We start from the raw sequence: 27,412 nt of genomic DNA, 5'->3' as shown, positions 1-27,412 counted from the left end.
TTTACTCCACTACAATTATTTGAAAACGTTACTTTGCAGATTTACGTTTGTAGATTATTATGAAACATATATTAGAAACCATTCTTTTTTTTTATATATATACTTTGTGTACTTGTAGATCTGTAGATGACTTTGGATGTAATCGTGCCGCTCTAACCATCCAAGTCTGAACGCACCTTAACGGTGTTCTACATTGTGGTACTGCTACTTTTACTTAAGTAAATAATCAGAGTACTTCTTCCACCATTGATTTAATACACCCCCCCCCCCACCCTGCCCCACCCCAACCCAGTGCACCCCTCTAGCAAATCAAAGCATGTGCCGCGAGAGATGGGATAACTGGAATGTGATTCTTTCAACCTCGTCAATGAATGTTTTTTTTTCCTTTTCTTTTTTATAACATTTAAAAAAAAGAAGCTGAGCTCTTGATTGTCTGGAGGATTGCATTGTGTAGCCTACTGCAGTGGTTCTCAACATGGGGTCTTTGAGAGGGTTCCCCCCGGAAATGAGCAACGCTTTAAACACTTAGCACAATGTAACTTTTATAGCATATTATAACCCACAACATTACAAGGTTACATGTTTAGGCAGTAACAAACATCCTTCCATAAATGTATAGACTCAGGGGGGGGTCCCTGCTAGGGCCTTGACTGTAAGTACTATGTATAGGGGAGACAATTGAGTTTCATCCTGGCATTTTGCCAAGGCATCAATAAGACAGAACTGCCAGTCGAAGAGACGACTCGCCAATCACAAGCATGTCCTCACCGGACATGCTTGTAGAGAATCTTGGGTAAGGTAGTCAGTGCCGTCGCTACCTATACACGCAATATGCACTGCGCGTAGGGCAACACACCGAGGGGGACAACCAAAATGTGCCAAGCCGATCCTCAAAATAACAATTTCTGCGTGGCTCCGCCGCGTAATAACGAGCACCCGTGTGTGCGTCCTCATAATCAGCGAGAATAGACGATCTGCATGAGATAATGCAGCACTCTCGTCGGGAGGGGGGGCAGCACAAATATCCTACGAGTAGGGCAACCAAATGGTCAGCGACGTCCCTGAACGTAGTAAAAACGATGGCTGCCATGTTATTTGTGTCCAGAGTGGCCACTGATACCCCAAACTACACAGTGCTCAAATCAATATGTGGATGTACTCAAGAACGACGCAGGAGCGCAAAGTACCAACGAACTGGCCAGATGTATGGGGAACCGGGATGACTGGACGACCTAGAGAGCTGCTTTAAGCCCTATTTATTGAAAATCTTGACAAAATTCTCGTATCGAACTCTTTTCAGACAAAGGATGTCTGCTGCAAAATGCATAATCTGTTTTGAGGGCTTCATCAAATGAAAATGCATGAGAACCACTGCTGTACTTTACTGTACCTCAGCTATCAATTTCATAGTAAATGCTTGTATTGCAATCATAAGGCTTAGAGATTTACAAAGTGGTATACTGCGTTCATGTGTATGTGTGTGCATGTGCGTGCGTGCGTGTGCACAACCTGGTCTTATTTTGTGCTTGTCAAGCATAGCTGAGGATATACTTGGTAAAACACAGTATAGTGGCAATAGTGGGATTACAGGTAGGTTTGCATAATTTCTACACGATTACATTACTGTACATGAAAAAAGATATTTCTTTAAAACCAATGTCATACAAAAACATGTGCATTTGCATAGTGGAGATTGGAAAGGTAGCCTACTTGCAAGAGGAATGTCTGCGTGTATGCCCACCTACTTTTACAAAGAATATCTATTTGTGTACCTGCTTTGAAGAGGAATGTCTGTGTCTATACCTGCAATTTAAAAGGAATGCCTATGTGAATACCTGCTTTTTTTTAAAAGGAATGCGTATACCTGCTTTTAAAAGGAATGCCTATGTATACCTGCTTTTTAATAGTAATGTGTATACATGCTTTTAAAAGGAATGTCTACTTAAGAGGAATGTCTGTGTGTGTATAGTATACCTGCGTTTAAAAGGAATGAGTATGCATACCTGCTTTTAAAGAGGAATGTCTATGAAGTTTAAGAAATCTCGAGACTTGAGCAACTAAAAAAAGAAAAAAGAAACTACAACACAGCTGAGACAATCATAGCAAATGGAACAAAACACGAGAAAAACATAAATAAAAATGACATTAAAACATAAAAGTAAAAGTCATATTGGCTTTCTGAATATTCAACACCGGCACAATAAAGGCTAAAATGAATCCTTGTAACTGCCTGATGGTTGGTCATTTCTGCATATGAAAAAGAAATGCGTAATACCTTTTCATTACGAGTATAAAGACGTTATATACGATACAATATGATAGTTCATATTCAAAACAACACATGTGCTAACATATATTACTCAGACCATCGCTGCGCTATTGGTAAAACATAAATGTGTCATTGGCTAAATTCTAGAAGTGCTTATAATTTCTATCCTGAATGGGTGAACATTTAATAAAATAGCAATGTGTGAAGGCTTTTTTTTTTTTTTTTTTTACTTTTTTCTTTAAATATAAATTAAAAAAAGAGAAATGGAACATGATCTTTAAGAGGGAGAGAAGTGATTTCATAAAATCTCTTTGGAATACGGACACCGGACACTTAATTTGTCATCTCAATTAGTCTACTGGTCTACTGTCATTTCAAGGCTACGTCGTAGAGAAAACTTTTTTTCGTTTTCTTTTTTTTTTTTTAAATTGCGTTTTATATTCTGGAAGGATCCTCTACGAGACAAAAACCACCACCCCCTATTTATCATAAATGTCCAAATTTCACAGCATTTCTTTTTTTGTTTCGTTTAGAAAGCAAAAATAACAATAATAATAATAATAATAATAATAATAACAAATATTGTTGTGCAAATATACTGCACTATACTCGGCAACCGTACATTTGTGATGCTGTTTACGGCACAGTGCTTTGGAACTCCGTGTCCCTCTGCGTTGGTGTCTTGGGGGGGAGGGGGGGGGGGGTGCCCCACGCTTCGGAAGCGCGGTCGTTATTTACGTATAGGACAAGTTTAAGCGATCAAGGGAAGAGTCTTGGATTGTCGTGGGTCCCCTGGCCTCCAGTGGTCCGTCCAGGCATTAGTAGTGTCCCATACCTGGAGAGAGAGACATGAGTGGTATCAGTCATATGTCCCATACCTGAAGAGAGACATGAGACAAGTCTATCCATCTTACCTAACTATAAATGCACCAAGAACAACTGCTAGGGCCGTAAAAATCTTCTCTTATGGAGGGGTCCCTGGCATATCTTTTCTAATGGGGGTCCACGGGCTAATTAGTGTCAATGTGGGGGTCCTTGACATGAAAAAGACACTCCACTGCTGCTCCGTTCCAACTGCCGATAACAGCCACGGCTCCCGTTAATGCGCTGCTGATTAAAAATCACCGAGTCTTCCATGTGAGGTTAGGGTATGGTGTCGGACTGATGCCGCCGGTGGCGGGAAATGCACTCACTCTCTCTCCTCCTTATTCCGATCTCGCAATTGCTGTGGATAATAGTTTCTGCTAAACACCTAAATTGTAAATTAGAAAATGTCCTCACTCTGTGTTCAGTTTGGTTCCCTTTCCGCCGCAGACCCAAAACTTATACTGTGTTTGGGACACAACCTTTAAAAAAAATAAAATAAATAAATAATAACCATTACAATATAATAGTGAAAATAGCTTGATATTAGGCATGTAACGATATATCGTATATCGATATATATCGATATTGTCTGTGACTGTGCCCAGGTGATGATGATCGTTGATACTCATCAAGGAAGGCAATTATGTTTCTGCACTGTCAAAAGTAATGCTACTTTTTTGCAATGTAGTTAAATAAAAAATCTCAGGGGGGAAGATAAATTATATAAAATAAAAAAAACGGTAATTATTCTTTAAAATATATATATTTTTTAATATCGTGAAAAATCGTATCGTGATACGAATCGTATCGTGAGTTGAGTGAATCGTTACATGCCTACTTGATATATAGCAATATTTACTTAGATCTGGCATTTTTTGCGACAATCTTTGGTTGAAAATGTCTTTTGAAATAATACATAAATAAAACATTCTAGGCAATGCAAAAAAAAAAAAAAAAAAAAGGAAGGAAGAAAAGAAAAAGGAAATTTGCTGTGACCCCAAAATGTGAAACAGTACTGTAAGTACATTTTGAGATGTTGAACACCACTGCAGTGGTGGTCGGGGCTTTGTTCTTGTAACATTGGCTTGGACTTTGACAAGTAAGAGTTAAAATGGTGATGGTGTGTGGGCTTTGCAACACGGCCAGTACATCAGTACACCTTTCCGTTTTAGCTTCACCTTCCACCCAGATCATGTATGGGCACCGAACTACAGGAGCCATATCAACCATGGGATGCCATCTAATCAATCGCCAACGTTCTTTTGTCAGAAATGAGTGCGCTCCATGCGTTTGTGCCAGTGTTTCGGTTGAGTGATCCCTGTCTCTCTCTCTCTCTCTCTCTCTCTTATAAAGCCATGCTTCTTGTGCCATTTTATTATTTGCAAAAGCAATTGATAGAATAATCACAAGGAAAATAATGAATGGCTGCAGCCCCATAGCTAGGCGTGTGCTGACCTAACGCTGCCTGCACTAGCTCAAAACGTGAGTGGAACGCTCTCCCTTCACGACGAGTCGTTCTGATACTTGTTTTGATACTTTGATGCATTTGAATCCCGAAAAGTAACACGTTTGGACTTTGGATATATCAGCCTTACACCCGACAGAGACGATAAGTAGTCAGTGCAAAGACAACAGTGTGCAACTAACTACTATTTTTGTATGTATGTCATGACGAGGGAGCAAGAGGTTCTAATCTAAACAGTGGCCTCAGAAACGTGTACCAAGCATGTGTCATCCTGCGATGATGGCGTGATAATCTCTTAACCCATTCAGGCCTGACGTCGAAAAAAAAAAAAGGTTCGCTCTGAAAGAATATATATTCAAAGATTTGTGCCGCATTTTTACGATTTTTCAAAAATAGCAGACCTACAAGTTCATAGCGCGCCACTCGGTGGCGCGCTATGAGCTTGTAGATCTGCTATTTTTCAATAGCTAAAGTATAACATAATGCTTAGTTAAAACACCAAAAGGGTGTAATATGACACACATGCGTCCTCAGGTCTAAATGGGTTAACAGCCACAGTAGTAATTTGAGCAAAGCGGGCTTCACACTGCCGAGCTATAAGCGAGCGCTCATGGCCAGTGGAATGGGAGAGATGCATGTGTGCCAGTTGTACATGCACAGACTTCTATTGCATTTTATTTAAGCATGTCGGTGCGACTGGACCACGTTCGGTTTCTCCGTGTATGGGGCGAGCGGGCAGTGGTGGAAAGAAAATAATTATCTAGCGTATAGATTCAGAATAAGAATGTTTGTCGGCCCGTAAACAAGGAAGTGTATACTACGTTATCTATGTAGTACATTAAACTCAAGTTACTAAAAGCTATACTATGTATAACCTTCCTCTTCGACCCCGGATTTGAACCCGCGGTCTCCAGCACAAGTGGATCCTGTGTCTAGGTGAGACATGACCTTTGACCTATGGATCTAAATGTCTCAATAGAAGAGCAGGGAGACAATACAACCACCTCAATTGTACAAGTTATACTGTGTTTACATACTCTACCACACAGTTTGGACCAAATTACATTCTATTCATTAAAACAAAGTTACATAGTGCCGCTTTAACTGACATTTTTACTACATTTACTTTACTTGACTATTCAAATGTTTTCATACTTAATTCATACAGACTGTCAACCTTCCACACCAAAAGCCTATAAGGAAAATACAGAGAACATTCGGGCCCCAAATCGTCTCCAATCAACACCACCTTAGCCTGTGAAACCGAAAAAAACATGGCTACCGTCCTTATGAGAAGACGGTGGAAATGGATAGGGCATTCAGTAATCCATAGAGAGCAGATCAACATCACCCAAACTGCCCATCACTGGACACCAGACGGGCAAACATTAACCCTGCAAGACCCGGATATATTTCTACTTGCAAAAAAGAACACCTGGTGTAGGACAGGATGTAACTTTTTTTTTTAAATAAAATGTAATTTTGTCCAATGTGTATGGTAGAGTATGTCAATACAATATGTCATATACAGTTGGAGGCCATCGATATTGTCCTTTTCTTTTTGCTGAGTTTTGCGTGATCTGCGCAAAAGGACAGTTAACCCATTTTGGGCGGGAACCCCTTTTGGTGTTTTAAACATTGTTATAATTTAGCTATTGAAAAATAGCGCCACGACGAGCTTGTAGGTCTGCTATTTTTGAAAAATCGTGAAAATATTTATTTCAGAAAACTGGAGGATTTAGAAGGATTTTTTTAAATGTTGAGGTCAGGCCTAAATGGGTCAAATGATAAGGGACAATATCGGTGGCACCCAACTGTAGCTTTTACAAATGGGGTGGTTGTTTCTTTTCTCCCTGCTCTTCTATTGAGACATTATCGGATTCAAATTTGCCGGCGAAAACAGCCGATCACATGGCGTCCACCCCAAGGCGCCGAGGGGGGCAACAAAATGTGCCAAAAAGTGCTCATAATAACACATCTCTCCTACACTTACGCCACAGGAAACCCGGCTCCAATGCGGGGGAGAAGAGGAAAGTCACAGTAAAAATAAACGCGAGTACTATTAACCGAACGATCTGGGCATGTGGAATGGGAGAGATGCATGTATGAGTGCACGTTGTGCACGCGCGCGGCTTTCATTGCATTTTATAAGCATGTCCGTGGGATTGATCCGCGTCACACAGACACGCACGGAATCCCTCAAGGCTAAAAGCCCCCTCCTGCCCCACCAGGGGAGAGGGGGGGCAACAAAAGGGTGGCGTGAGGCTGCACTTGGCCCCCGATTTGAAAATAGAAAACAATGTCATTGTGGCATCTCAAAATGCCGCAGACCCAAAAAGGCCAAACAGCAAATAGCTGATTTACAGCCAGGCGAGCTAGGCCTCCGAGGACAACGGTTGGGGCGGGGTAGAAATGAGAGGGCCGTTATGTCCGGTGGAACACATGGTGGAGTGTAAATCACAGAGACGTGGGGAGCCAAGTGCTTATATTATAGCATTATTGTATTTTTGCCCCTCCTATATTCAGCTATTAGTGTCGATTTTTGAGTGGTGCAACCACTCAAAAGGAACAGCAATGTCCGTGTTAACCTACGTTTGTGTGCGACGACTATGTTTGTGTGTGACTCATGAGTACCAGTAGGGGCGCTGAGAGAGAGAGAGATAGTGCTGCACTGTTGCCTGCTAATATGAGAGAGAGAGGGGGGGGGGGGGGGTTGCACCACTCAGTTCACACGGGTGTGATTTTTTCTTACACAAACATGAAATTCCCATTGACAATGAATGGAGAATTTACGTCATATGTGTCTGAGCAAAGATAAGAGCACCCCTCACTTCCCACGGCTGTGATTTATATAAATTTTTCCCAGAAAAATAATGTCTCCTACTTGATCACACTACAGCGTCACACAAAAGCATAACATAAGACAGCGGTTCCCAAACTTTTTCATGTCAAGGACCCCCAAATTGACCCTAATTAGCCCGCGGACCCCCATTTGAAAAGATATGCCAGGAACCCCCATGAGAGAAGATTTGTATGGCTCTAGCAGTGATTCTCACCCCGTTTAATTTCAAGGACCCCCAGTTAGGATGCATTAGGCTACGGCTCTGAGACCCCAATTTATATCAATGTTAATTTAACTCTGAGAGTGTACAAATGGAACCAAATGGACCCTGACGGGTTACAGACCCATAAGGATCCATTTGGTTCCAAACTATCATTTAGCTGGGGACCCCCATGAACTCCCTCAAGGACCACCGGGGGTCCCTGGACCCCACTTCGGGAACCACTGACATAAGCTAGCAGCTCCAAATAGCATAAGCGACGCATTCTGAGCTTGTGGATCTGCTACTTTTTGCTGCTTTTGAACTTGAACCCTGAAAAGTAACCGTGTTGGACATACAGTTGGAGGCCATCGATATTGTCCTTTTCTTTTTGCTGAGGTTTGCGTGATCTGCGCAAAAGGACAGTTAACCCATTTTGGACGGGAACCCCTTTTGGTGTTTTAAACATTATGTTATAATTTAGCTATTGAAAAATAGCAGATCTAGGTCTGCTATTTTTGAAAAATCGTGAAAATATTTATTTCAGAAAACTGGAGGATTTAGAGGGATTTTTTTAAATGTTGAGGTCAGGCCTAAATGGGTCAAATGATAAGGGACAATATCGGTGGCACCCAACTGTAATGAGGTGTCCACCGGACAGAGACCATGTGTTCATTAGATAGAGCTGTGAGTGTCAAACTTGCACAATGCCAGAGGAATAGTGCTGACACACTGGGCGGGCGGCGGCGGCTCAGGGGTAGAGTGGCCGGATGGCAACCGCAAGGTTGCCAGTTCGAACCCGGGCTTGAAGTCGAAGTGTCCTTGAGCAAGACAATGAACCCCTAATTTCTCCTGCTATGCCTCTAAATCTATGTAAATCCCCTTGGATAAAGGCGCTATATAAATGCGCCATTTACACCTACATCTGGAATGCCACTTGCACTGTGACAGAGAAGAGAAGAGAAGAGAAGAGAAGAGAAGAGAAGAGAAGAGAAGAGAAGAGAAGAGAAGAGAAGAGAAGAGAAGAGAAGAGAAGAGAAGAGAAGAGAAGAGAAGAGAAGAGAAAGAGATGAGGTTATGCAGTCAGCTTTAACCTCTGTGATTCTGTCAGGGTATTGTTAGCATGAAGTGCACCCACATGCTTATAAAAACCAAAGGCATGTCCTCGCACCCACCCAGCCACCGCCATACTACTTGATCATAACTACAGCATCACACAAGAGCGGCAGAAGTAGTAGATCTGCCAAGCTCGATTTTGTGCTTTGAATTAGAATTCTGAAATGTAACAGTTTTGGACATATGAGGTTTCCACCTGACAGAGACGATTTCACATCGTTGCCGTCGGGCAGATACCTTGTAACTCCAATTTCCTTTTTTCTTTATCCATTTTTTCCTCGTTACTAAACCACTTGAACTATAATTTATAGCATCGGTATTCTGGGGGGGACCTTAGCCAAAAACAGCCAATGCTCACAATATGTCACAGCGACCCATTGAGAGCTTGTAGATAGACTATTTTTTGGCAAAGTAATTAGGTGTAGACAGACATTATGTATTTGTCTGCGGACCCGCATCTCAAAATATCTTTTCCCAGGGACACCCAGAAGCAAAGATTTGCGTTAAAATGTTATTTACATATATTTATATTCTAAGATTTGCACCAATTTCACAATTCTTTAATAGCTAAAGTGTAAACCGTTTAAAGTGGCTGAAATCTAAAATGACAAAGATGCTTTCTTGGCCGAATGGGCCGACGCTGCCGCGGAACGGAGCTGACATGAATGAATCCGCCCATCCGGAGAATGTACTCGCTCCTTCCGTACGTCCTAGCCAGACGTACAGGCTCACAACGCATCACATCGCACTTAGGACCCGACATCGAGGATTATATTGACTTAGGGTGACTTCATGTTGTAGACTTACCGTTGGTGACCGATTTAGCCTCCCCTCTGCCTGTCGCCTGAGAGAGAGAGCGAGAGAGCGAGAGAGAGAGAGAGAGAGAGAGAGAGAGGGAGGGAGGAAGGAAGGGATAAGGTTGTTAGGAAAAGAATGCTATCAACTTTGAATGGCTACGTTTCCCTGTCAGCACAGCCATACACGCTCTCAAAGCTGTAAGCAGTTTTATGGAATACGTTTGAGTTAAGTTCACAAAGCCAGGGGGTTTATCGCTCACATAGTAAACATCTCAGACCTCTCTATCTCATTCACCGCCACCATCTTCTTCTTTTTTATAATCATTATTATTATTATTATTACATCACATACACCATAAAGCCTTGAATTCACGGCAATACATTTGTGTTGTTAAAATAGAGAATAGACAATAGCTGATGAATTGAGAAAAAATCATCAGCTCCAAGTTCCAAGCTTCACAACAGCAAAAAAATAATAATAATAATAAAAGTTACATCCACTGTAGAAAAACACGTCCTGACCACTAGACCAGTGGGCCCCAAATTAAAATCAGTTTAGCCATTTTAAACATATGTTCCCCTCAAAAATGTATATAATTTTAATATCTTGAAAATGCGGAATAACGTGTAACAAATATCTTTTGTTATGGAGGCCCCTGGCACAACATCTTTTCAGATGGGGGACCCGTAGCCAAAAACATGTCAATTTGGGGTCCTTGACGTGAAAACGTTTCAGAACCATAACTGACCCCAACACTATACCTTCCTGCGAACGTATTTTACCCAGAAGCCCCCATTGCACTCTGTGCCCTACATACTGCCTGACATCATGACATAGCACGGTTAGCTAATAACATGGTTAGTTAACCCCCCCCCACCCTTTTCCTGTCCGGGGCGCGTTTTGCGTCAGCACGGACCACCTACATGCCCTCCAAGCCAGCAGCCCACCAACTCGCTGGCTGTGGTGGGGACCACAGTCCTCCTGGCCCCGTGCTGTGCTGCAGCCCGCTGGCTACACGCGCTGCCAGCAAGGGCTGCAGCTAGGGGCTTCTACAGTGGTGGAAAGTAACTAAGTGCATGTACGCAATGACTGTACTTACGTACAATTTTACACAGTACTTTTACTTTACTGGGGTATTTACAATTTTCAATACTTTTACTTCTACTCACTTGCATCTCATAGGCAAAATATGGTACTTTTACCCCACTACAATTATTTGAAAACTTTATTACTGGTTACATTGTATATTTTGATTATTATTACAAAGCATACATTAACACCCTGAACGCCAAGGGGTTATTTAATCCATTAAATCATAGCGCCCAGCGATTTATAGCAGCGGAGCACTTTTACCGACGGACCAGATGTTATTCCGGATGTGGCTGAAGTAGCTAAATGTAGCCAAAACACTCTAGAGGCGATCGACAACAACGGGAGGTATGATTAATTCTACCGTGACTAGCGACTGGACAGCGGGGGGCCGTCTAACACATAATCTTTGCTTAGAATTGGACAGGATGATTTAGATCAAAAGTTATTAACTCTTGATTTTCGGTCTCGTCGGCTAAACAGGGGGGGAGCATTTTCGATGACGTCCCACTGTTGCGCAACATTGAATGTTGTGCAACAGACGCTCCCAGCCTGTGGAGCGATGCGTCAGCGATACGTAAATGGCCACCCAAGAGAGCAAGGAAGATTATGGCCGACTCCTCCCACCCTGGCCACGGCCTCCTCACCCTGCTCCCCTCTGGGAGAAGACTGCGGCTGCTGAAGGCTACGAAAGCCCGCCACAGACAAAGTTTTTTCCCGTCAGCTGCCAGGCTGCTCAATGACTCTGGCTTCCCTTCCACCCCTGCCTCCTAGTGACACCGGCACTTTAATCACCGGCAACATTTGATGCACTATGAACTACTGCCCTGCACTTTATATTTATTTCCCTGCACGGTGTATGTCTGTTGGTATTTGTGAAAAAATAATTGAATGCACTCATGTTATGTCAAAGCAAATTCCTATGTGTGTATACACAAATGGCAAATAAAGGTATCTGAATCTGAATCTGAAATGACCCCCCTCCCCACCTGAAATGTATTGTGCCAGGGAGGGACCCCCAGAAGAGGAGATTTGAGTAAACAAACATAGAAACACTGAAGTAAAGTAAAAAGGTACCACCGAACTTGTACTTGAGTACAATACTTATAATGTACTTTTAGTTACTTTGCACCACTGTCTGTCGCGCCCGCGGTACACCGAGGGCCAAAGAATACACGCTCGCTTCCAAGGAGGTGTAGGGAGGGAGGGAGGGAGGGAGGGAGAGGAGGATGGAAGGAAGGAATTAGGGAGGGTTGGATAGATCTTTAAAAAAATACTATTTTGTCATGAGGCGACCTCTTTACCCCTCTCGCTCACACACTTTTTCGAGCTGCTACTTTTGGCACTCTTTGAAATTTGAATCCTGAAAAGTAACTGTTTTGGACATATGAGGTCCCCCCCCCCCCCCCCTCCCCCCAGACAGAGAAGATGTAATAAAGAGAACAGAGTAGTGTCTCAAGACACCAGGATATCGGGTAAACAATGAAACTAGCGTCTGTCAAAACAACATGCTACGTAAAAATCACATAATTCACATTTATGCTTGCGGAAAAAAACTGATCTAAGAGACAAAAAGGCGTGAGAACAACGTGTGACCAAGATGCGTCTGCGTGGTAGCCATATATGTTGGTCAGTCACTCTAGCAGCAATCGGAAGAGAGAGAGAGGTGTTGCGTGGCAGCCATTTTGTGAAAAGCGTTGGCCTCTGCAGTTGGACAAAACGTTGTGCCGTTGCGACGGTGAATTCTCACCGTGTCCTCCTCGATGAGCTACAGTGTTGGTCTTTCATGGACTGAGCGGAGTCTATTGCTGGATGTATAGTTGCTTTGTTTGCTGTGTCTCACAATAATGTATTTTGTACCATTCGAATTGAAGGTTCCCATTCCACAATACATAATGCATTTTGTGAGGCAATTGTTACCCGATTTTCATTGCTCAGAATACACAGATGACTAGTTCCTCTCTGTAGGGCGTCGCAGTCCCGCCCCCTTTCAGAACCACGAGGGCCCAGGAAAATTTTTCCCATTAATTTTCCCCATAGACGTTTCAAAAAGACGTTTACGCCGAGGACAAAGCCAACTCTCGTTGTGACAAAACATGACAATAAACACAATGTTTTGGGCCGATCAAATAATTAGTAAGAAATATAAAAATTGTCATGATTTGTCACAACAAGAGTTGGCTTTGTCCGCGGCGTAAACGTCTTTAAATAAATACTTTTTGAAAAGTCTATGGGGAAAATGAACATGGAATTATTTCCTGGGCCCTCGTCTGGGGCGGGACTGCTTTGCTCTATACTAGGCCTACTACTACTACTACTACCTACTTAGCTTTCTTATTTGGATATTAGCAATATATACCTGATTTTGCAATTAAACTTAATTGGAATGAAATGTAGTTCAGATAAATAATTAACCGACAGTGTCCAACCACAGCAGAATAGAGCATACATAGTAAAATCCTCATTGTTAATTTAACCACTTTCATAAACTGTAGAAAATAATAATAATAATAATAATAATAATAATAACGAAAATACTTCTACAAGCTTGTAGTTTGAGCTTGTAGATCGGCTAGTTCCGCTCCGCTATTCACCGTACGAAAGTATATAGGGCTTAAAGTTAGTAACTGTCTGAGAATGTACCGTACACAGTACAATAAAAAAAGACCCTTACAACTGAGGATTTTACTGTGTGGCTTTGTCGATGACAAAGAGCAACAGAGAGGAGAATGACAACATAGAGAGAGGTCGTTGTCGTGATATACTGTATGCACTTTAAAGCAACGTGGAGGGAAAATAAATAAAACATTCACTGGCTTCTCTTTGTTTGTCGTCGCTTCGTTTACAGTACCTCTCCGTGCTCCAGTGAAGTCAACTAGCTATCAGAGCTCTTTGAAAGAAAACACAACACAGAGTCCATTGTTATTCCCAGTACTGTTGCCATGGCGGAGGTCAAAATGCAGTTATTTGTGAAGACTTTAATGTTCATATGTCATCTCTTCAAAAGATGCCTATTTAAAATAATTTAAAAAAAGAAACACTCGGCCTCTGCACTGGAGTCTTGACGTCATGACTGAGAAACCGTGAGAACGGTCCCCGGACACGACCAGGAACCAATTTGTCACGGTCAGAACCGCCGGTCAAACCCTGCATCTCTAAAGCCAAACATCTTATTAACTACTACTCAGAGTTATCCATCAAAAATTCTGGGGGGAACATTAGCCAAAAACAGCCGATCTACAAGCTCACAATGTGTTGCATTGCGAGTTCGCGACATATTGTGAGCTTGTGAGATTGCCTATTTTAGCTTCTTTAAAAAAAAAAGAAAAATAGGGCTTAAATGGTTATATCCATGTACACTGGCGGCGGTAGTGCAATGATGATAGCTTAGTGCGAGGCTGATGCTGCGTCACATACAGGGCAGTGGGTAATGATGCGTTTGTGTTGCCAATGATTGAGCGACGTGTGATCAAAGGTATGTTACCTTGGCCGGGGAAGCGCCTTTGTTTTCCCATAGACTCCGCTTGTTAGTGACATCAACTGGCTTCAAGTCCTGAGAGAGAGAGAGAGAGAGCGAGAGAGAGAGTTAGACAGACAGAGAGACAGAGATACAGAGAGAGAGTTAGACAGACAGAGAGAGAGTTAGACAGACAGAGAGAGAGTTAGACAGACAGCGAGAGAGAGAGAGAGAGAGACAGAGACAGACAGACAGACAGAACAAGAGAGGGATCATCAGAGATTTCGTTTTTAAATGCATCGGCTGACACCAATGACTCTTTGCAACTGAAACAAGACAGGGTCTTAGAACGTAGTGGCTTCTGGTGATTAGCCTGGCGCAGCCACACTTCACCCGCCCCTATTGCATTATGCATATGCCCCAAGGCGGATTAGCGCAGTGTTATATTAGTATCGCAACGCGAGGCTATCTGGTGATGCCAGTCTTGCCCAAGTAATGGCGGAACGGTGGATCTGAGATAAAAAAATCACCAAATGTGGGAAAAACAAATACTCATACTCCCACATTCCCCAAAACATGTGAAAACACAACATGTGAATCATATTAAAGGGATTTACTTTCTTGGTCTACTGGCAGCGTGCGCAATGTGGAGCTGATTGGTCCAGTGGTTTGCAAGATTGGTCCGGCAGCACGCACGCACGCACGCACGCACGCACGCACGCACGCACGCACGCACACGCACACACACACACACACACACACAGAGTTCTAGATGGTTTGACTCCTAGCATCCACACAGTAAAAGGTTTAAAGAAGCAATTGTTTTCAGCTGCCGCCGTCTTTCAGAAAAGCACCCTTTAGTGCTACAGTCGTGGGACAATTAGTAGCAGACAGTCATCATGTGCACAGCACCCGAGATGCAGCGGAAAGGAGGGATGTCGGATGGAACTTTGGTTCCCAACCTGTGGTCCTTGAGCTCCCCTTACTTCTGACAGAAGTCGAGTTGAGACCCCTCCAAACGTACGTGCAAACAATCGTAGATCTGCTGTTTTTGGCGTGCGGCACTATTATCCCATTTAGGCCTGACGTCGAAATAAAAAAAATGTTCGCTCTGAAAGAATATATACCTATTCAAAGATTTGTGCCGCATTTTTACGATTTTTCAAAAATAGCAGACCTACAAGTTCATAGCGCACCACTCGGTGGCGCGCTATGAGCTTGTAGATCTGCTATTTTTCAATAGCTAAAGTATAACAGAATGCTTGAAACACCAAAAGGGGTTCCCGCCCAGAATGGGTTATATAACAAATAATATCTTCTTCTTTTGCTTTGGGCTTTTCCCTTCAGGGGTCGCCACAGTGAATCATCTGCCTCCATCTCACCCTGTCCTCTGCCTCCTCTTCTCTCACACCTACTAACTTCATGTCCTCTTTCACTACATCCATAAATCTTCTCTTTGGTCTTCCTCTATAGGCCTCCTGCCTGGCAGTTCCAACCTCAACATCCTTCTACCGATACACTCACTATCCCTCCTCTGTACGTGTCCAAACCATCTCAGTCTGGCCTCTCTGGCTTTATCTCCAAAACATCTGACATGCGCTGCTGTCCCTCTGATGTATTCGTTCCTGATCCTATCCATCCTTGTTACTCCCATGAGAGAACCTCAACATTTTAGTCTCTGCTACCTCCAGCTCTGCTTCCTGTCTTTTCCTCTAGTCTACCGGTATGCTCATCCATCCTCACCACCGTCTTGAACACCTTCCCTTTCATTCTTGCTGATACTTTCCTATCACACATCACACCTGACACTTTTCTCCACCCACTCCAACCTGCTTGCACTATCAAGCTTAAAGGGATTGTGACATTATAAAAAAAAAAGAAATGTTTTTCTGAGCTCAATTGCACCCAACAAACCTGACCTTTTAACATTCAGTAGATTTTCTGTGGTCTGGGGTTTTCTGGCTCAAACAAGTGCTCTGATTTTGCCTGTGGACTGTGAGGTAAGAGTCCACAAATCCCATATAATATCATATAATGTCATATTATGACATAGGAATTTGCCAGCAGATGTCACTGTTGAGGCCTGTTTGCCTGTTTTCATTGCAGCTCAAAGTGCTTCAGAACACAAAGAGGAAACCCCAGACCACAGAAAATCCACTGAATGTTCAAAGTTCAGGTTGTGTGGGTATAATTCAGGTCATGAATACCTAAAAGGAAACGGAAAGAAAATAAATAAATGAAAATTAATGTCATGAAACCTGTAATAGTTCATAAACCAGGCATGGCTATACGCTTGGATAACAGCGAAATGCCTGAAACGTACTGTGAATGCAAAAAGAACGGGCCGACGGCTGCAACCGCAGACTAAGACACATTTCATCAGCTCATCACCGACAGCTTGCTTCAAAAGAACATTATGGCCCGGGAAAGTTCAACAGCTGATTCAGCCATGTCAATTACTATACACTGAAACATTTTTCACATTCTTTACACTCTCAAGTGTTAAGCTGCAGTGTTGGCTGGCTGACATGACCCATTGGCAACTTCACACGTTTGTGAACAATATGGTCTTGGTCTCTCTCTACAGTGGTGGGAAATAACTACGGTCTCTATTTTCGTCCATGCTAAAGCCCTTATCCCTAAACTACGTTGCCTTCAATAATAATTCAACTAGCTCACGATCTACATCCGCTTGTAGATTGGCTATTTTAACTATTCAAACATGTTTTTCAAAACAGTAAAAAAAAAGGCAAAGTAGTTTAGGGAGGTGTTTAGCATGGACAAAGTCAGTACTGTACTTAAATACCATTTTGAGGTACAATTTACAATTTACAATTTACAATTTAGGCATTTAGCAGACGCTCTTAATCCAGAGCGACTTACATTAAGCAATAACAAAAAGCATGGCATACATCACATGTATAAAAAGTAGTTATCATGAATCATGCGTAAACTAAGAACGTAACAGTGGAGTATCTATGTAAACTATACATACTATACTATATAATATATTATACATGTGTACTATAAAGTGCTATGACTACATAAAGTGCAATTCTAGAGCTGTCTACATAACAAGCTATAAGTCTGTTTAAAATACTATCTAAGTCTACATAATGTGCTATCTAAGGGGCTAGGCTAGGGCAAGTGCTACGGGCCATGGTGGAGTCTGAAGAGGTGGGTTTTCAGACTACGGCGGAAGATTGGGAGTGAGGCTGCAGTTCTGACTGCAATGGGAAGTGCATTCCATAGTTTTGGAGCCAGAAGGGAGAAGAGTTTGGGACGTGTGGAGCGTTGTCCCGGCGTTTTTAGTGAAGGTACCTCCAGCTTCCCTGCGTTGGCTGATCTGAGTGAGCGGGAGGTACAGTATATGACTACTCCACATACACCTCAGAGGCAAATATCGTTCTTTTTAATCTACTACAATTATTTGAAACCTTTGGTTACAAGTAAATATGCAAGGGATAATGTATGACGAATTGGTAAATAATGACCGACAGGATGTTTAAACACAATCATCCTGAAGGGAATTATTACTGCCGCGTCATACATTATCCCGCTCATTACACGGCTACTTTATTAAGAAATTAATAAATTGACCCAAAAGTAACAGCAAAACAAGGTATTTTCTTGATTACGATAATGATTTGAAAGTATTCCATAAGTGTCGCGCTGGCCGTCTGCCTGGCTGCAGCAGTCGCCTCGGAAAACAAGGAAGTGAGTTGATGGAAATAGAATACATTCCCCGAATACATATTCCCCGCTTCAAATGTTTTAGTTTTTTAGTTTAGTTGTAAATGACATGCTGGTGTTTGCGCTTACATGTTGGATACAGCATAAAATCCAAGCAGCGCAGCCAGGTGCTCTGAGGCTTTGATTAGGCAGCGGTCTGTTATAGAACGGTCATTATCAAGAAATAACACACTGCTGAATTCAGCGATTGACCAATCAGAATCAAGCATTCAACCAAGCTGTGTAAAAAGTAGATTTAAAGTATCAAACAATAATTAAGCCCCATTTCATACTTTCATACTATTTTCTAAAGAATTAGACACATTTTGGGTACTAACCCTAACCATTTGTACTTTTACTCAAGTAAAGTTTTGAATACACAACCTATACTTTATTTATTTCTATATTGTGGCATTGCTGCTTCCGTCGGGTGGAATATGTCCCAAACTGTTACTTTTCAGGATTCAAGCTCAATGGAGTTTGGAGTTGCATTTGGAGCTTGTGGATCTGCTACTTTTGATGCTTTTGTGCGACGCTGTATAGTATGATCAAGTAGGGACGTTAATTTACGAAAAAACACAAAAAGTTAAACTGTGGAGAGGAGAAGTTCAGGGTATAGCCTACTTCTGCCATCACTGCTCTTTCATTGCTGCCTCCCTGTGCGCAAAAAATATGATGTTTAGTTTCAGGAGTCGGACGACAATGTCTCAGGCTTGTGTGTCACGTTTTTTCAATGCATTCCTGGTGCCTGACGGCCGTAAGAAGAGTGCCTCAAGATGAATTAATTGTCTGGGGGAGACATATAGGCGAGGAGAAGAGACAGCAAGGAGAAACATCATAACTTGGAATGCACTGTAGGCCGGCTAAGTAGAAACTATATCTGCCTGATAACAGAAGCTTGGGATTACATCCATAAAATGAATGTTTGCACTCACACTGATACAGCAAGCCTAGAATATACGAGCACTCACCATATCTGGCCAACATGACAGTTGTAAGCATACTTAAAATGGAGCCAGGGGTGATAACTCTGACATATTGCTCGTTAGTTGGGATTTATGGCCACCAGATGGTGCCAGACACACTATATCTCACAACAGACACAATATGACATGAATCCTCTGTGTAAATTTGCAGTTGATTGCATCCCACATGCAACGACAAGACAAGGGCCGTGATTGTGAGATTATTATAAATCGTGGCTGTCGGGTGTCCAAAGCAGTTACCTTAAAAAATAAATTAAAAAAAAGGCATTGTGAACGAAATTGTCTTATATATATATTTAGTCTTACTTTTAGTCATCATAGCTTAGTTTTCATTTAGTTTCCATTTAGTTTCCGTCAGTGAAAAAGGGTAGTCAACGAACATTTTCCGTCATAGTATTAGTCAACGAAATCAACAGTCTTTCAATGGATGTAGCTATTACATTGTCACAAACTCTTAGAAATACGTTCCATCGCTTAAATATTTATATAACCCAAAAAGACACATTCACTCTTGTACGACAAAGTAGTAGGGCATTCATTTACAGTAGGGACTTAACTGCCCGACAGCAACAAAACAAGACATGCCACAGCGCCGAGAGGACAGGGAATGCAACATCTCCCTTTTCCTGATACAGAGTCAGACAGAGGAGCACTTGAGTGGCTGCTAATCTGCTCAGCGACGTCATTTCGTTGTTTTTGTCGGCCAGAAACCTCGGGCTATTATCTCCATATTCTAACTTCTTGTGTTAACACACCACTGTGGTGTGCAATCTCACCAGTGTCACACAAAACGTGGGAGTAGCAGAACCGCAAGCTCGAAACGTGGCACGAAGAGACACGTTTCGAGCTTTTCCTTTTTTAACATTAGTCAGATTGTAGCTTTGGACACCCGTCCTGATTTGACTCGATTTTAACATGAACTTCCGCCACACGGGAATGTGTGTCTCACAGACGGGAGGTTTACGATGCAACCACATGTATCAACTCGTCGATCTGTCGGGGCGGCGACCTCATATATGTCCAAATCTGTTACTTTTCAGTGTTCAAATTCAAAAGCATCAAAAGTAGCAGATCACGGGCATGGTGGCGCAGACGGTAGTGCTGTCGCCTCACAGCTAGAAGGTCCTGGGTTCGATTCCCGCTGTGGGCGCTGGGGGCGTGTTCTCTCCTCCGTGTCATCAGTGCCCATACCCAAGGCGATTTTGGCGAAAGGGCCTTTCTGTTTGGAGTTAGCATGTTCTCCCCGTGTCCCCTAGGGTAGGTACCCTCACAAAAAACATGCAGTAATCCTCGTCACTAAACTGCCTCCCCCTGGCCAGCCTGATGGAGGGGAAACTCCCCCGTGTCAGGTGTAAAGGAGCAACCTGGACACTCATGCATGAAGGAAGCATGAGTTCAAGTCCATTGCTCTCCCCATGTTGGCGGAGGGTGTGTAGAGCCCAGGATCACAATAGATAATTGACACAGGGGTGAAAAATGGGTTACAAAATCGTGGGAAGAAAAAAAGAAGAAAAAAAAAGAAGAAAATTCACCATTTACACCAGTCCCTCGACTGAACCATGCAGTACATTCAATGTCGTCCCCCCCCCAGAGGTCCATATGGCGGTGGCTGTGTGACCTACCGTTGGCCTGCCTCCGGCCGGCGTCTTGCCACCCTCGGGGGTTTTGTTCAGCCAGTCGTTGATGCGTCCCGCCACACCTATCTTCATCACAGCTGCTTCCTGTTTGGACAAGGGTCAGAGGTCAGACGACGGCGGACGGGGGGGCCACGCCCGCTCGTCGGGACAGTTAGCGGGGCGTGGCAGGAAGTAGGCCATTTCCTCTCGCTCTCTCTCTCTGCTGACTCAGACGTGAAGTGCTGAAGTGCATGTACAGCACCGCCCACATGACCTCACTCCCCAGATTATTAGCTCACTTCCTTCCTTCCTTCCTTCATGAAGCTGCACTTTATTAACAGCTCTGGTTGTACCTGGTGCATGCTCTACCAGGATGTGCGCGCACTCACGCACGCACGCACACACGCACGCACACACGCACGCACGCACGCACGCACGCACGCACGCACGCACGCACGCACGCACAGACACACTGACATTTCCTATTCTGCTTCCTCCCGTTAGCTATTTCTTAACAACTCTGGCAACGTTGACCATCCTTTGGACATGTCCCGCACGCACGTGTGTGAATGAGAGGAACCAAAGTGGAACAGTGAGGTTACAGGGAGTAGACGTGAAGAAGGTGGAGGACTTTAAGTACTTAGGGTCAACATTTCAGAGCAATGGAGAGTGTGGAAAAGAGGTGAAGAAACGAGTGCAAGCAGGTTGGAATGGGTGGAGAAAAGTGTCAGGTGTTGATGTGTGATAGGAGTAGGACTGTATCAGCAAGAATGAAAGGGAAGGTGTACAGGACGGTGGTGAGACCAGCTATGTTGTATGGTTTAGAGACAGTCACACTGAGGAAAAGACAGGAAGCAGAGCTGGAGGTAGCAGAGACTAAAATGTTGAGGTTCTCTCATGGGAGTAACAAGGATGGATAGGATCAGGAACGAGTACATCAGAGGGACAGCAAATGTCAGATGTTTTGGAGATAAAGCCAGAGAGGCCAGACCGAGATGGTTCGGACACGTACAGAGGAGGGATAGTGAGCATATCGGTAAGAAGGATGTGGACGTGCGTGTACCTTGTACGGGGTCCCTGCTCCCCCGGGAGAGCTGAACACGTTGCCCTTCTCCCACATGCTCTTGATGCTTCGGACTCCGTCCGTCACCATGGGCAGGTCGGCCGCCCCGGAGCGCGGGGAGCGAGACTCTTTGTTCTCCCTCTGTGGGAATACCATCACATAAGAGTTGATGACGTCGTCGACTGATACCATGACACAAAAAATGTCTGTCGACTACGCTTTTTTCACTGACGAAAACGAAACAAAATGAAAACTAAGCTAAGGACTAAAACTGGGACTAAATGTATTGATAATTTCGTCAACAATTTAAAACTAGACTAAAATCTAAAAAGAGATCCAGTATAAGTCGTTTTACACTTGGTTGCATGCTGAAAATAGCCGATCTACAAGCTCGCAACGCGTCACAGCACGATGCATTGTGAGCTTGCAGGTCCGCTATTTTCAGCAAGTGTAAACAGTCGACTAAATCAACTGTAGATTTAGTCTACTAAAATCTTATGATATTTAGTCGACTAAAACTAGACTAACACTAGAACATTTCAGGTGACAAAAATGTGACTAAAACTAAATGAAAACTATCCAAGAGACTATATGACTGAAACTAAAATCAAAATTTGCTGTCAAAATCAACACTGAATCACATTTATCTACAACAGTGGTTTTCAACCCAATTCATATTAATTGGGTATTTGAGCCACGGACCGCTTGATGAGATTTAGACACAAAACGTAGAATATTTTGCTGTCGTCAGATATGATTTTGTCCACAATTCCAATTCCACGCTGTATTGACGTCGTACCTATAGGAGAGATAACAGGCAAATGTCGATGAAAACAACGATTCTTCTACATTCTCTAATTGTGTAGACTTTTTTGTAAATTGCACGAACGAAGAAGAATTGATATTTTGATCGTTTGCCTGTTATCTCCTCCCATGGCACCATCATCAATACAGCGTGGAATTGTGGACACAATATTATCCAATGACAACAAAATATTCTACGTTTTGGGTTTTAGGTCTCCGAGGCTATGTACATCTCGTCAAATGGTGGTCCGTGGTAACCTGACTCCGCCAGATGGGGCAGCAGAGAGTACACTCCCCTCCTGCTCCCATCTGGGAACTCTCAGGCAGACTTGATGCTCCGGCCACAAAACGGCCTGGCCAATCAGCGGCAGCTAGAGGCGGGATCAAGGCAGCACTGTGTATGCCTTGATCCCGCCTCTAGCTGCCGCTGATTGGCCAAGCGCTGAATAAATAATGGGCCTTGGTGTGAAGATGGTTGAAACAGCCCTAGGTATGCAGTATTGAGAGTAGCTGCGGTGGTGGTTGACCTGTGCGGCCGAGGTGTACTGCTCCAGTCTGTTGTCTATCTTGGACACCACAGGAGAGTGAGACGCTTTCACCGTGCTGCCGGGGCCACACAAAGAGAAAACACTTGGTTACGTCATAGAGCTGTGGTTCCCAAACCTTTTTCATGTCAAGGACCCCCCCATTTGAAAAGATATGCCCCTCCATAAGAGAAGATTTCTATGGCTCTAGCAGAGATTCTCAACCCGTTTAACCCATTTTTTTTAATGTTTTTTTTTGTGGCTTTCGCCTTTATTTTTATATTTTTATGGAGGGACAGACAGTGGGCTGACATGAAATGGGGAGAGAGATGGGGGGAAGACATGCAGTAAAGGCCGTCGGGATCGGGAGTCGAACCCGCGGCACACTGCCAGACTGGATTACCAGCCAAGGTGCCTGGACCACTGAGCCATGGCCCAGGCCACCGTTTAACCCATTTTGACCTGAGATCAGATTCTAAAATGTCTTCTACATCCTGACAGTTTGCTGAAAAAGCTATGTTTCTGTCAGTCGTTCTTCGATTTTTCAAAAATAGCAGACCTACAAGCTCGTAGTGCGCCACTCGGTGGCGAGCTATGAGCTTGTAGATCTGCTATTTTTCAATAGCTAAAGCATAACATAATGCTAACACCAAAAGGGGTTCCCGCCCAAAATGGGTTAATTTCAGTTTGACATGCATTAGTCTACGGACCCCCATTTAATGGCATTTCTATCTCTGGGACCTCCAAATTTTTTTTGTAAAATCACTGTTAGTTTAACTCTGAGAGTGTACAAATGTACACTCTCTGAGTTAGAGACCCCATAAGGGTCCATTTGGTTCCAAACTATCATTTAGCATGGGGGACACCAGTCGACAGAGTATATATGGTTTCGTTCAATTTTGACATAATATAGCCATTAAAACCGGGAAAGCATCTGTGCTATTTTAACCATGTTAAACATCATTATATACTTTGGCTGTTCAAAAATAGCAGATATACAATCTCATAGCACGTCACTTTGTGCCACACTATGGGCTTGTAGATCTGCTATTTTTTTAAGCGAACGTTTTCAACTCAAATGTTCTGCTTCTATAGGGGCTCGGCGGCCAAATACATATCATTTTGTGGGTTTCTGACCATGAAAAAGTTTGAGAACGTTTTTCAGAAAACTGTTGGGATTTAGAAGACATTTGTAAAATCGTCTTCATAGTGCTATACTGTATAATACAGCTAAGATCTAAAATAACACAGATGCTTTTAACACAGATGCTTTTAATGGGCTAATTATTGTTTTAGTTAGTCGTACTTGGTGTGGATATCCCTTAACACTATAGACAAACACATAGTCACATACGCTTTTAAACGGTTTGCTGTATGTGGGGCCTGTATTTTGTTTAGGTTGACAATGTCTGTAAACATAGAATAAAAGCAGACCTATTATTTTGGCATAATGTGTCCCTATTTTGGGTAAAGTTAAAAAAAAAAGAAAGATCATAGATCATAGATGTTCGCTATTTTGTTTTATGACAAAGTAATAATTAGCCCTTCCCCCCCCACCCCAAAAAGCGATTGTCCAATGCCAATCGAAATAGTTTAACAACTGTTGCTATGCAGGTCAAGCTTTCACCACCTCATAGCTGTCAATGTCATTTTGCATGGCCGTATTGTTGAACATACTGTATACAAGGCTTAACTTCGGGAAAGTTACACGCCGAGGCAATAATACTAATCACCGTAGTCTTACCGTGCAACATTAAAAACCCCTGTCGGATAGTCGTTAAAAGTTGATCTCTCCCTCTGTCATGTTCTAGTTTATTTAAATAATGTCATGCAAATGTGTGTAGTGCATATAGCCTACTGCAGGCCTGGTTGAATAGATTTAGAAGACATTTTGATGTTCTTGCTACTATATATATATGGAGAAATCAGATTTAACATGCATCTCTATGGGGGAGAAGGACAACTTGCCCTGTCGCCTCGCTGCCAACGTGCCTATTGGACAAGGACGGGTTGGGGAGGGACTTATAGCGAAGGGCAAATTGGGCTGAAGTGGTTAAGAAGAAGAAAGTACTAATTGTTTAATTAATAATCATTGAAAACAGTCCTGGACCAGACCTTTAAGAGAGGACAAGTTTGAGATGCATTGTCATGTGATCAATTTACAGTAGGTTTGGAAACTTGGAAAACAAACGAATAATCACTAAGAGAATAGCTGCAGCCTTAAAAGTAACAAACCCTTAAAAAATGTGCACCATTATTCTCACCTTTTCTGTGCAGACTTGTTCAGGAACTCTGCCCTTTCTCCAATCTGTAAGGAGACATTAAGGTGTGCTGTCACTGTCATGATGTACACAGGTCATCTGAAGCCTTTTAGTCCAAAATAATCCCTGACATTTGGAGCATGTGGAAAAAAAACAATGGACAGCACTGAATTAGACAGCCGATCCCCGCCTTATCAATCCATTGAATGGTCAAGTTGTCATGAATTGTGCACCCATTCGTCTGGGCCCAGTAGGTCCCTACTGGGCCCAGACGAAGGCGGGGATCGGGTGAATTAGAACAGAGATCATGCGATGATAAAAAGCGTTGGATAAAAAAGTGAACCCTGAATGTTCCACTTTTTTTTAATTGACTGGCATGCATAAATCTCCGCAAAAGACACATCAAACCATCAATTTTTGTTTTTTTCTTATCCTTAGGGCTTATGGTGTTTGCAGCCTGATACATGCACGCACACGCACACACACACACACACACACACACACACACACACACACACACACACACACACACACACACACACACACAGGATTCTTGTATCCCAGCCTTCTGACTGTGGGAATGTCACAGGATTGTTTATGATATACAACAAGAGCTAAAAGTGTGTGCGCGTGCGTGCGTGCGTGCGTGCGTGCGTGCGTGCGTGCGGGGGTCGGGACACAGCAAGAGAGAATTCCTCAGAATTCTCACTCTTTGCCTCTCCCTCTGCGATGATGGAAGCCCCCTCCCCCCCAGTTTATTCTTTTCTACAGTACACGCTACAGAGTGTGGGAGTTCCCAAAAATACTGCTGCACAGGAAATTCCCCATTCGCAGACGCGTTTTAAAGGCCCGTAACCGTCACAACGTGGTTGCAATAATGCTGTTAAGCCCTAATCGTTTTCCTGCGTCTGCCCCCCCCCCCCCCGACACACACATGCACGCTCGCCCGCCCGCGCACAAACACACACCAACACAGCCTGTCCTTCACTCAATGTCCCTCGCTGCCCTCTCTCTCTCCATGTCTCTCCCACGAAAACGGCTCGCCCTTATCGACATTAAGCGGCGCAGCGCCCTGCTGATTATGTGTGGACTATAGCTGTCAGTGATTACGCGCACACACGCGCGCACACACACACACACACCATTTGGGCCTCGAGTATAATACAAGTATGCACGCACCCAAGCACACGCATGTACAAGTAGTTTGCGGATGTTTGTTGGCATACAGCAGTAGGTCTACATATATGTGGGGTCTGGCGTCCGGCAGGGCGTTCCAGGTCTACATATATGTGGGGTCTGGCGTCCGGCAGGGCGTTCCAGGTCTACATATATGTGGGGTCTGGCGTCCGGCAGGGCGTTCCAGGTCTACATATATGTGGGGTCTGGCGTCCGGCAGGGCGTTCCAGGTCTACATATATGTGGGGTCTGGCGTCCGGCAGGGCGTTCCAGGTCTACATATATGTGGGGTCTGGCGTCCGGCAGGGCGTTCCAGGTCTACATATATGTGGGGTCTGGCGTCCGGCAGGGCGTTCCAGGTCTACATATATGTGGGGTCTGGCGCCCGGCAGGGCGTTCCAGGTCTACATATATGTGGGGTCTGGCGTCCGGCAGGGCGTTCCAGGTCTACATATATGTGGGGTCTGGCGTCCGGCAGGGCGTTCCAGGTCTACATATATGTGGGGTCTGGCGCCCGGCAGGGCGTTCCAGGTCTACATATATGTGGGGTCTGGCGTCCGGCAGGGCGTTCCAGGTCTACATATATGTGGGGTCTGGCGTCCGGCAGGGCGTTCCAGGTCTACATATATGTGGGGTCTGGCGTCCGGCAGGGCGTTCCAGGTCTACATATATGTGGGGTCTGGCGTCCGGCAGGGCGTTCCAGGTATTCCCTGGCTAAATGATTGATAGTTAGGAACCAAATGGACCCGTACGGATCTGCAACTCAGAGCTACCTTAACACAGAGGATATTACAATACAGATTAGGGCTCCAGAGATACAAAACGAATCACAATTCTCCATTCATTGTCAATGGGAATTTAATGTTTGTTTAAATCTACACTAATAGCTGAATATAGGAGGGGCTAGCGCCCCTCACAAATGTATATCAACTGAGGGTCCGTGGTCTAATGGAAGGGTGGTGACATACAGTGATGAGGAGTGGCATGTAGCCTCCCTCTCAATGACCACACAAAGGCATTAGAATTTACAATGTAGGCATTTAGCTAGTCTCTCAAGACAGACTGTTGAAATGAGGCCGCTGTTTTTCCTTTATTTGCGGATGGGATTCTCAGTTTGGCATTTAGCAGACACTCTTAATCCAGAGTGA

The 27,412-nt window shown here is 43.6% G+C and overlaps 1 protein-coding gene across 3 annotated transcripts in view; it reads right to left on the bottom strand.

Moving 5' to 3' along the window:
- Positions 1-299: 299 nt before the first annotated feature.
- cald1a (caldesmon 1a) overlaps positions 300-27,412 on the bottom strand; it is a 71,050-nt gene continuing 43,937 nt past the window's right edge. Inside the window, exons 9-16 of one of the 3 annotated variants that reach the window (XR_013788932.1) lie at positions 25,092-25,135; positions 22,831-22,906; positions 21,500-21,640; positions 20,443-20,541; positions 14,130-14,198; positions 13,497-13,535; positions 9,566-9,602; positions 300-3,104 (exon numbers count right to left, since the gene is read on the bottom strand). Coding sequence is in view for 1 of the 3 variants with exons in the window: in XM_079493893.1 (XP_079350019.1) it covers positions 3,088-3,104; positions 9,566-9,602; positions 14,130-14,198; positions 20,443-20,541; positions 21,500-21,640; positions 22,831-22,906; positions 25,092-25,135 (483 nt within the window). In the remaining 2 variants the exon portion in view is untranslated. The remainder of the gene's footprint in view (positions 3,105-9,565; positions 9,603-13,496; positions 13,536-14,129; positions 14,199-20,442; positions 20,542-21,499; positions 21,641-22,830; positions 22,907-25,091; positions 25,136-27,412) is intronic. The other 2 variants (XR_013788933.1, XM_079493893.1) reach the window with 2 other exon arrangements.

The sequence above is a fragment of the Electrona antarctica genome (genome assembly GCF_951216825.1).
Source record: "Electrona antarctica genome assembly, chromosome: 23".
NCBI classification, from domain to species: domain Eukaryota; kingdom Metazoa; phylum Chordata; class Actinopteri; order Myctophiformes; family Myctophidae; genus Electrona; species Electrona antarctica.
This window is presented reverse-complemented; position numbering and strand designations above follow the sequence as displayed.